Consider the following 12,158-nt stretch of genomic DNA (forward strand, 5'->3'; position numbering starts at 1 on the left):
TTTCGGTTTGGTTTGTTCTTGTTTCTCTAGTTCCTTGAGGTGTGACCTTAGAGTGTCAATTTGTGCTCTTTCAGTCTTATTGATGTAGGCATTTAGGGCTATGAACTTTCTTGTTAGCACTGCCTTTGCTGTATCCCAGAGGTTTCCATAGGTTGTGTCATTATTGTTGTTGAGTTCGAAGAATTTTTAAATTTCCATATGATTTTTGTTTTCGACCCAATGTTCATTCAGGAGCAGGTTATTTAATTTCCATGTGTTTGCATGGTTGTGAAGGCTCCTTTTGGAGTTCATTTCCAGTTTGATTCCACTGTGGTCTGAGAAAGTGCTTGATATAATTTCAATTTTCTTAAATTTACTGAAGCTTGTTTTATGGCTTATCATATGGTCTATCTTGAAGATAGTTCCATGCACTGTTGAATAGAATGTGTTCAGCCGTTGTTGGATGAAATGTTCTGTCCAGATCTGTTAAGTCCATTTGTTCCAAGGTATAGTTTAATCCTTTGTTTCTTTGTTGACTTTCTGCCTTGATGACGTGTCTAATGCTGTCAGTGGAGTACTGAAGTCCCCCACTATTACTATGTTGCTGCCTATCTCATTTCTTATGTCTATTAGTAATTGTTTTATAAATGTGGGAGCTCCAGTGTTAGGTGCCTATGTGTTTAGGAATGTGATATTCTCCTCTTGGACAAGGCCTTTTACCATTATATAATGTCCCTCTTTGTCTCTTTTAACTGCTGTTGCTTTAAAGTTTGTTTTATATGATGCAAGAATAGGTACCCCTGCTTGCTTTTGGTGTCCATTTGCATGAAATGCCTTTTTCCACTCCTTTACTTTAAGTTTGTGTGACTCCTTTTGTGCTAGATGGGTCTCCTGAAGGCAGCAGATGTTGGTGAGTTGTTATCCATTCTGTGGTTCTATATCTTTTAAGTGGATCATTTAGGCCATTTGCATTCATTGTTGGTATTGAAATGTGAGGTACCATTGCATTCACTGTGCTTTTTATTTCCTGTGTACTTTCTTTATTTTGCTTTTTAACTTGTATTTTTGTTTTATAGGTCCTGTGTGATTTATTCTTTAAAGAGGTTCTGTTTTGATGTGTTTCCAGGATTTGTTTCAAGATTTAGAGCTCCTTTTGGCAGTTCTTGTAGTGGTGCTTTGGTAATGGTGAATTTTCTCAGCATTTGTCTGAAAAAGACTGTATCTTTTCTCCATATATGATGCTTTGTTTTGCTGGATACAAAATTCTTGGCTGATAATTGTTTTATTTGATGAGGCTATAAAGATAGGGCCTCAATCCCTTCTAGCTTGTAGGGTTTCTGCTGAGAAATCTGCTGTTGATCTGGTAAGTTTTCCTTTATAGGTTACCTGGTGCTTCTGTCTCACAGCTCTTAAGATTCTTTCCTTCATCTTAATTTTGGATAACCCGATGAAAATATGCCTAGGCAAAGATCTTTTTGTGATGAATTTCCCAGGTGTTCTTTGTGCTTCTTGTATTTGCACGTCTAGGTCTCTAGCAAGGCTGGGGAAGTTTTCTCAATTATTCCCCTAAATGTGTTTTCCAAGCTTTTAGAATTCTCTTCTTCCTTAGGAACACAAATTATTCTTAGGTTTGGTCATTTAACATAATTTTAGACTTCTTGGAAGCTTTGTTGATATTTTCTTATTCTTCTTTCCTTGTCTTTGTTGGATTGGATTAATGCTAAGACCTTGTCTTTGAGCTCTGAATTTCTTTCTTCTTCTTGTTCAATTCTATTGTTGAGACTTTCCAGAGCACTTTGCATTTCTAAAAGTTTGTCCAAAGTTTCCTAATTTTTTATTTTTTTCTTTAAGCTATCTATTTCCTTGAATATTTCTCCCTTCACTTCTTCTTTCATGTTTTGGATTCCCTTGCAATGGGCTTCACCTTTCTCTGGTCCCTCCCTGATTAGCTTAATAACTAACCTCTTGAATTCTTTTTCAGGTAAATCATGGATTTCTTCTTGGTTTGGATCCATTGCTGGTGAACTAGTGTGATTTTCTGGGGGTGTTGAAGAGCCTTGTTTTGTCATAACACCAGCATCGGTTTTCTGTTTCCTTCTCATTTGGGTAGGCTCTGTCAGAGGGAAGATCTATGTCTGAAGGCTGTTGTTCAGATTTTTTTGTCCCATGGGGTGTGTTCCCTTGATGTAGTACTCTCCCCCTTTTCCTGTGAATGTGGCTTCCTGTGAGCCAAGAGCAGTGATTGTTGTCTCTCTTCTGGGTCTAGCAACCCAGCTATTCTACCCGGCTCTGGACTAGTACTGTGAGTTGTCTGCACAGAGTCCTGTGATGTGAACTGTCCATGGTCTCTCAGCCATGGATACCAGAGCCTTCAGCTTCTCCTGTGGGGGTGTGTGATCAGGAGAGGAGAGTTTCCCTTTCCACTTCCACAGTTGGGGCACTCACAGTTTTGGAAGGGTCTCGGATCCTTCAGGAGCAGTCCACTTCCTTCAGAAGGTCTGTGTCTGATCTCAGGTCTCCGGGTCATATCCCTGGTGCTGCCTGATCTGCATCCAGTGTGAGCACGAGTTGCCGCGGGCTCCACACTGACTTTTTAAGTAATAGCCATTCTGACTTGTGTAAGGTGGCATCTCAGTGTGGTTTAAATTTACATTTATCTTATGATTCATGATATTGAGAATTTTTTCATGTGTCAGTTGACCACTTGTATTTCTTCTTTTGAGAAATATCTGCTCATATCCTTTGCCCAGTTTCTAATGGGGTTGTTCATTTTCTTTCTGTTGATTTGTTTGAGTTCTTTATAGATTCTAGATATTAATTCATTTTCAGAGGCATAATTGGTAAATAATTTCTCCCATTCTGTAGATTGTCTGCTTATCCTGTTGATTATTTCTTTTGCTGTGCAGAAACATTTTGGTTTGATTAAGTCCCATTTGTCTATTTTTGCTTTGTTGCATTTGCTTTTGGGGTCTTCATTATAAATCCTTTGCCTAGGCTAATGTCCAGAAAAGTTTTTCCAGGCTTTCTTTTAGGATTTTTATAGTTTAAATCTTATGTTTAGGTCTTTAATCCATCTTAATTTTTGTATGTGATGAGAAATAGGGATCCAGTTTCATTCTTCTGCATATGGCTAGCTAGTTACCCAGCACCATTTATTGAATAGGATGTCCTTTCTGCATTGTTATTTTTGTTAGCCTTATTGAAGATCAGTCAGATGTAGGTATGTGGCTTTATTTTGGGGTTCTCTATTCTGTTCCATTGATCTGTGTCTATTTTTGTATCAGTATCATGCTGTTTTAGTTACCATAGCCTTGTAGTATAATTTGAAGTCAGGCGACGTGATGTCTCCAGATTTGTCCTTTTCCTTAGGAGTACTTTGGCTATTCGGGCTTTCTCTTTGTTCTATGTAAACTTTAGGATTTTTTTTTTTTAATTCTGTGAAAAATGATGTTACTAATTTGTTAGGAATTACACTGAGTCTATAGATTGCTTTGGGAATATTATCATTTTAACAATATTGATTCTTCCGACTCATGAGCATGGAATGTTTTTCCATATATTGGTGTTATCTACAATTTAAAGAAATTAAACCATCACTGTTTTGTAGTTCTCCTTGTAGAGATCTTTCACCTCCTTGGTTAAATATATGTCTAGGTATTTTTTGTGCGGCTATTTTAAATGGCCTTAAGTTCCTGATTTGGTTCTCAGATATATCATTGTTGGTGTATGAAAAATGCTACTGATTTGTGTATGTTGATTTTGTATCCTGAGACTTACTAAAGTCACTAATCAGGCCTAGAAGACTTCTAGAGGAGTCTTTAGGGTTTTTTAGGTATATGATCATGGCATATACCTGTTCTTCTCATTGAACAGAGATAAGCTGACTTCCTCTTTTCCAATTTGGATGCCTTTTATTTCTTTCTCTTGCCTGATAGCTCTAGCTAGGACTTTCAGTGCTGTGTTCAATAGGAGTAGTGAGACTGAACATCCTTGTCTTGTTCCAATTCTTAGGGGAAATGTTTCAACTTTTCCCCATTCAGCGTGATGTTGGCTGTGGGTTTGTCATATATGACTCTTATTATTTTGAGGTATGTTTCATTTATGCCTAGTCTGCTGAGGGTTTTTTTTTTAATCACTAAAGGATGTTGGATTTGATGGAATGCTTTTTCTGCATCTATTGAGATGATCATATGGTCTTTGTGCTTAGTTCTGCTTATGTGGTGGATCATGTTCATTGATTTGTGTATGTTGAGCCATCCTTGCTTCCCTGATAATGGTGAATTATTTTTTCATGTGCTGTTGCAGTTTACCAGTATTTTGTTGAGGATTTTTGCATCTATGTTCAGCAGAAATATTGGCCTGTAGTTTTCTTTTTTGTTGTTGTTGTGTCCTTGCCTGATTTTGATAAGCATGGTGATGGTGGATTCATAGAATGAGATGGGAAAGGAGCCCTCCTCTTCGATTTTTTTTTGGAAAGTTTCACCAAGATTGGTACCACCTCTTCTTTGTACATCTGGTAAAATTTGGCCATGAATCCATCTTGTCCTGGGCTTTATCGGGAGTTTTTTTTATTATTGGTTTAATTTCATTACTTGTTATTGGTCTGTTCAGGGTTTCTATTTCTTCCTGGTTTAATCTTGGGGTTTAATTCTCGTTTCCAGGAATTTATTCATTTTCTTTAGGTTTTCTAGTTTGTGTGAATAGAGGTATTCACAGTAGTCTTTGATGATCTTTTCTGTTTCTCTGGTAACAGTTGTGATGTCATCTTTATCATTTCTAGTACTTATTTGAATCTTTCTTTTTTCCTTAGTCTAGCTGGTGGTCTGTCAATTTTGTTTAGCCTTTCAAAGGATCACCTTTTCATTCATTGATCCTTTCTATCGTTTTTTTTTTTTTTTTGGCCTGAATCTCCTTTATTTTTGCTGTGATCTGTGTTGTTCTTTTCTTCTGATAGCTTTTATTTTATTTTGCTCTTGTTTTTCTAGTACCTTCAAGTGTGATGTTAAATTGTTAATTTGAGAGCTTTCTGTCTTTTTTGATGTAAGCATTTAATGCTATAAACTTTTCTCTTAGCACTGCCTTTGCTATATCCTAGGAGCTCTGGTATGCTGTGTCTTTATTTTTATTTGTTTTGCATTTTTTTAAATTTCTGCCATTATTTTATTGTTTGCACAAAAGCTGTTCAGGAGAAAGTTGTTTAGTTTCCATGTACTTGTACAGTTTTGAAAGCTTCTCCTTAGTATTGATTTCCAATCTTACTCCACTGTGGTCCAAGAAGATACTTGATAGGATTTCAATTTTTTTGAATTTATTGAGACTTCCCTTTTGGACAAGCATACAGTTAATTTTGGAGACTGTTTCATGCACAGATGAGAAGAATGTATATTCTGCAGTTGTTGGGTATAATGTTCTATAAATGTCTATTAGGTCCTTTTGCTCCATAGTCCAATTTAAGTCCAGAGTTTCCTTGTTGATTTTCTGCCTTGATTATCTGTCTAGTAATATCAGTGGGATGTTGAAGTCCACCACTCTTATCGTATTGCTATTAATCTGTTTTCCTAGGTCTAGTAGTATTTATTTTGTAAAGCTGGGTGCTTCAGTATTGGGTTCATATATACTTGGGATAGTTAAATCTTCTTGTTGTATTGAACCTTTTATCATTACACAATGCCTTTGTCTTTTTTTTTTAACTGTTGTTGGTTTAATGTCTGTTTTATCTAATATGAGAAAGGCTACTCCTGCTTGCTTTTCTTTTCCATTTGTGTGATATATCTTTTTCTACCTTTTTACTTTAAGTCTGAATGCATCTTTACTCAGTAGGTGAGTCTCTTGTAGACAGAAGATGGCTGTGTCTTTTTTAAAATCCTATTTGCCATTCTACATCTTTTAAGCAGGGCATTGAGGCATTTATGTTAAAAGTTAATGTTGATACGTGAGATTTTGTTCTTGATGTAATGTTGTTAGCTAGTTCTTTTGAGGTTTCTATTGTGCAGTTGCTTTACAAGATCTGTGAGCTTTGTACTTATGTATCTTTTTCTGTGTTGTCCTTTTGTTTCTATGTTTAGAAATCCTTTGAAAATTTCTTGTAGGACCAGGCTAATGATGACAAATTCTCTTAGTGTTTTCTTGTCTGGGAAAGACTTTCTCCTTCATTTATGAAGCTCAGTTTGGCAGGATATAAAATTCCAGCTGGCATTTTTTCTTCTTTAAGGAGGCTAAAAATAGATCCTCATCTTTTCCGTTACAGGGCTTCTGCCGAGAAGTCCACTGTTAGTCTAATCAGTTGTCCTTTGTAGGTGCTTTGACTCTTTTCTCTAGCTGGCTTTAAATTTTTTTTTTTTTTTTTAGTATGGACTTTGGATGGTCTGGTGACTATATGAGTTGGTGATGTTTGGCTTGCATAAACTCTCACAAGTGTTCTCTAAATTTATCCAAATCTCTGGTAATATCTGGATGTCTACCATTCAAGCAAGATTGGGGAAATTTTCTTGAATTATTCTCTAAAATATGTTTTTCAAGTTGTTTATTTTTTCTCCTTCTCTATCAAGAATTCCAATAATGTGTAGGTTTGGTCACTTTACATAATCTCATACTTCTCATAGACTTTGTCATCTTAATGGAAGACAAACTCTTATATTATCTAGTCTTTCAGCCTGCAATCTCTTTGCTGTCCCAGGACTCTTCCCTGTCATTAACTAGCATCTCATTAGGTAAGCCTTCCTATTGCTAACCATCTCTGCTGGAATATTTCTTCACTATTTCATTATTTTTAAAGTTAAATTACAAGCCCAGCAGGTTAGCAACTGCACCTGGTTGGCTTTCTCTATTACCTAACATTTCTATTAGTACTTAATGTATTTTTCTTTACTTTCCTCTAGTATTCATTTCTTTGGCAATACAATTGAGAACTGATATTACCACAGATATTAAAAATCATCAATTTCTAAGGCCTCCTTAGCAGATATTATCTGTTCTTTGGTGGGCTAATTGTTAAGTGGGATCAGAGAATGTTAGAGAAAAAACTCAACTCCGCAGCAATAGAGAAGCATCAGGAAGTAATGGAAAGAACAAATTCATGCTTGGAGAAATCTGACTTTGAGCTTTAAATGTGCTGTGTGACCTTGGACAAGTCCCTTGAGCATTCTAGGACCCTGTAAAATTAAGTCAGTTAGATATGTCCCAATATTCCAGAATTCTGATATCTTACTTTACAAAAATAGAGAGAGAGACATTTACTCCAAGAATAATTTTGAGGGAAGTCACCACCAAAATTAAAGATTCCCTTTTTTTATAGCCAAACTAAATATTTAGCTTATGCTATTCTCATCCTGTTTCTCAGATTGTATAGCTGTTTGTAATTCTCTTCTCATTTTCTATTTTAGCATATATATATGCATATGTGTGTATATATGTATATATGTACATATATATGTATATGTGTATATATATGTATATATGTACATATATATGTATATTTATATATGTGTATATATATATAATCTCTCTCTCTCTATATATATATATACACACATATATATATATATTTATACACACACACATATATATATATACACACATATATATAGAGAGAGAGAGAGACAGACAGACAGAGAATGAGAGAGAGAGACAGGGTCAAACTTTTTTGTCCAGGCTGGAGTACAGGGGTTCAATCTAGGCTCACTGTAGCCTTGACCTCCCAGGTTCAGGTAATCCTCCCACCTCAACTTCCCAAGTAGCTGGGAATACAGGCATGCACCACCATGCCCAGCTAATTTTTGTATTTTTAAATAGAAACAGGGTTTACCATGTTGCCCAGGCTGGTCTCGAATTCCTAGGCTCAAGTCATCCACCTGCCTTGGCCTCTCAAAGGATTATAGGCATAAGCCACTGCACCTGGCTAGCATATACTTTAAAAAAAAAATTATTTATTTTTCTTTTTTTGAGACAGAGTTTCACTGTTACCCACGCTGGACTGTAGTGGCACGATCTTGGCTCACTGCAACCTCCACCTCCCAGGTTCAAGCGATTTTCCTGCCTCAGCCTCCCAAGTAGCTGGGATTACAGGCAACTGCCATCCCGCCCAGCTAATTTTTGTATATTTTTAGTAGAGTTTTGCCATATTGGCCAGACTGGTCTTGAACTCCTAACCTTAAGTGATCCACCTGATTCGGCCTCCCAAAGTGCTGGGATTACAGGCATGAGCCACTGCGCCCAGCCCCAGCATATACTTTTATAATCAACACATTTCCTCATTTATCTCCAATCTACCTTAATATTTTTACTATATCTTTGTTTTCCTTTGCTTTTTTCATGTGTAATTTGTTTCTCCATTAATAGATTCTTAACTTCTTCCCTTTTGAGTTAGTCTTCCCACCACCTTGCTTTGTGATGGAATTTCTAAAAAATATTAGGCAAAGTTGTCATGGTGGTGATGCTTCCATTTTTCTTTACCATTAAGTAAGGACTATACATTTCCTGTGTCCATAGCTTAATTTCTGTTTTTCTGTGAGTAAAAGTATATTTTGAAAGTACAATTTTTAGAATGATTATGAATGAAGAAATATAAATGCTTGCATTTTAAATTATTATTTGATGGATAACCAAGTCTAGTTCCTACAAAAACACTCTTCTCCTCAAATTCATATGTACCTTCATTTCACATTTTGTCTGTCTTCTAATTTGCCTATAATTTCTCTTTAGACAATTTTTTTCATTTTATCCCCCTTTAGATCTTTAATTCCAACTTTCCAACCTCTTATCCCTCTCTTCCTTTTTAAGTGTAATGCCATCACACATATATCCTTCCCACACGTGTCTTCAAGTCTTTTTCCCAACATGGAGAGACAGAGCTGACGCTGGGCGAAACTGTGAAGGAAATTTCTCTTTCTTTGCCCTTTCCCCCTCCACTCAGAATTGTCCTTCCTTTTCCTTTTGCATCACCATCTTCTACAGGTCTCTCTTGTCCCTCTGGTTGGTTATAATGGATTCAGATTGGCCTTCTGTATTGTCCCAAATTTTGGACTTTTTCTGACCTCACTCTGCCGTGAAGACTTATCTGTTCTGGTTTCCATTTGTTTAAGGTGCACTTAAGATCTGAATCATTCCCTGTCCCATAATGAACTAATGGCTCATGTATTCTCCCTCTCTAGGAAAAGTATAGTTACCAGAGTTTATTTAGGGGTTTTGACTAGATGGGAATAATGCAAGGTGTCATGCTTGAAAAACTTTTAATATCTGACTTGCATCTCCCCTAAATATTTCACCATGTCCAGCAAACACTGACTAAAATGAAGAGAAACCCCAAAGGAGAAAATTGATATACCTACTACTTTCAAAATGAGGAAAAAAATTTGTCATTAAAATTTCTAAAGATAAAATTTCTCAATGAAAAACAAACATCTTCACCTGAGATTTGGGTATTTTTTTTTTCCTATAACTTTTTTTACACAAAATAGAGTTGTAAAAGAAACAGACCTCAGCATTCAGATTATTGACAATAACACATACAGATTTTAGTTCCTCTGTGTTTTTGTTTTTAGCTATTGAATTTTTATCACTTACAAACTTGACTGCACGTGGATTTCTTCCTTTTACCCACAGTATCTTCTCCTGAATTTCCTTTCATTATTAATCTGCATAAAATATGACACACATTGCCTCAAATCCCTCACTAATCTATTTGCTAAGTGTGTCAGTATTATAAAGCACTTTGAAATACATTAGCACATTTGGTACTTCCCCCAATATGAGTTAGATGTGGCAGGCTTCATGCCACATCTAACTAATCATGTCACGTCTAACTCATCATGCCACATCATGGTGGGAAAAACAGTGCTTAGAGAAACTGTCTTAAGCTACTTAAGTTACATGAGGAGCAGTGGCAGGGGCCCCAACTCGCATGCTCTGACCACATGACCACATCCACACACCCAGGATCCTTTCCCTGCTTATGCCACACAGAATCAACCACATGATAATTATGGGGAGGTTTTCTTCTGTGCTTTTTTTTCCAGTTAAAAAACAAATAAAAACATGAATGAGTTTATAATTTTATATTCAAACCCCACACCCATACAATCACATGCCTTAGAATTTTAAAACCCTACCCACAAAATTCACAAGGGTAAGTGAACATCTACTTCCTCCTCTTACTACACACATCAAAACACTCAAGTAAAGTGTCAGGCACTCCAAGCAAGCCTGGAGCCAGATAAGGTGCATAGATAAAATGCTGGTTTCTGTAAACCAGCATTATTAAAAATATTATTTGCATAATATTTACATTACTCATTCAAGGCTGGGAATTACCACTTTAAAATAAAGTATATTGAATACCTTTTTGGATTTCCCCGATTTTCAAACATTCTTCTGAATATATAACAATTCCCAGAAACCAATTCCTGTCTCAATCATCCTGGGAGCCATCTGATGAGGATCTAATAGCTAACTTTGTAATTAGAACGCAAACATTAATGTAAGAGTACAAAAAAGATGTTGCAATGAGCAAGAGAAGATAGATTGTAGTAGTAAAGCTAAGTGATTCAATAATATTCTTAAAACATAGCACATATACATACTCTTGTTTGGTATTCCCAGTAGATGATTTTTAGATACTAAAATTTTTCAGTAGCTTTTCTATACTAATGGTCTTCAAACTATTTCTGTTCTGTATTTTACCTTTCAACCAAACTTTCTATGGCTTTCAGTTTTCCAGTACATTTCTTCCCGTTTATTGTACATTTCAAATAATACTTTTCTTTCCTCTATCCCATTTTTAACTACATTAAGAAAAATTCTGAAAGGCTTTTGGCTTGAAACCAGAATTCAACGTTCCAGTTCAGCCAGTAACGAGTCATGTCCTTTTTTTTTGCCCAGGGCATGTCCTGGTTTACTCTTTAATTTACTGAAATCAAAAGGCTGCTTTTGGGGGCATGTTAAGACTCGCTCCATTAGCTATAAGACAGATAGGGGGATGAATTCTAAATATCTTACTTCCTGCTTTGGAAAACGCCTTTAAACTCTTCTGTTTTCACTTCTCATTAAGATCACATTTTAGGATTACCTGGCGTATTGCCCCATGACCCATACCCCATACTCCCACACATTTTTTTTAACTCACCGGCTGCCTTTTTACACCTAGCCAATTTTTCCACACCAGGATCTGAAGCTGATGAAACAGGGAAGCCATCCTTCAAATGCCTCAAATGAGAGATTTCCTCTTCTTTTCTCTACTCCACAAATGAAGAACTGATGCCCCGTCCAACCTGCAGTATGTCAGTGTATCAGTACCCCTTTCACGGCATAGCTTCCTTGAGGGCTGGGGTAAGAAACCCACAGTTCTTCTGTTTCTGCTGGATTTTTCCCTGTGGTTAATCCTTAACCAAGAGGCACTTCTCAATCAACTCTTCTTCCAAAAGAAGGACCCAGATCAGTATCTTTGGGTGGCTTATGCTTATTTTAAAATAATATCCAGTTGCTGCTTGTTGCACGAAGTCCAGACTCAAGAGAGAATGAGCATCATTCAGATAATGCCTCACTGAAAAAAAAAAAAAAAAAAAAAAAAAAAAAAAAAGCAGCAGCTGAACCCACACCTCCTACTCCCCATGAAATTAATTGCCTATCCACACCTTAGAGAACATGTCACCTGCACTGGATGCGTCACAGGAACTAGGGGGTGGGACCCTTGCAAGGCCAGTAGGACTTGTCCTACATTCTCTTGTCTTCTTTCCTGCACACAGTGTCTGCTCTAGCAGAGGCAGGGCACAGAGAGCATTTCACAGACACTGGGCCCAGTGACTCTTTAATATTAAAGTGTCATTAAAATGATTTAAGTCAATAAGGCCAGAGCTTAGCTGCAAAGCTCTGAGCCTCAGCCCATCATTAGATATACTGGGGAAAGTATCCACCTTTAACCTAAAGTTGAATGTTTCGATTTTGGGGGAAGAAACTATGTTGTCCAGGTCCCACCTTTCATCACAATGTACTAGGTTAAGCACAGGGCAGAAAAGGAAAGGTAGGCTGTAGGGGACATAAATTACAAACTGGAGTCCCTCAATTCGTGAGTGGAGATTCACGTGTCTATTACAGGCAAGCCACATTGTTTCAGGCTCTTATAGTGAAAGGGGACACAGGCTGATCCAAGACATTTCTATTTCCTCTTTCCATGATACATTCCTCCC

The 12,158-nt window shown here is 36.7% G+C and overlaps 1 protein-coding gene across 1 annotated transcript in view; it reads right to left on the reverse strand.

Annotated features, from left to right (window-relative positions):
- Positions 1–11,405, reverse strand: part of ABCA12 (ATP binding cassette subfamily A member 12) — a 199,381-nt gene extending 187,976 nt beyond the window's left edge. Inside the window, exon 1 of the mRNA XM_019021763.4 lies at positions 11,099–11,405. Coding sequence (XP_018877308.3) covers positions 11,099–11,167 — 69 coding nt within the window. The 5' untranslated portion in view covers positions 11,168–11,405. The remainder of the gene's footprint in view (positions 1–11,098) is intronic.
- Positions 11,406–12,158: the final 753 nt, after the last annotated feature.

This window comes from Gorilla gorilla, chromosome 11 (assembly GCF_029281585.2).
Source record: "Gorilla gorilla gorilla isolate KB3781 chromosome 11, NHGRI_mGorGor1-v2.1_pri, whole genome shotgun sequence".
Classification (NCBI taxonomy): Eukaryota; Metazoa; Chordata; class Mammalia; order Primates; family Hominidae; genus Gorilla; species Gorilla gorilla.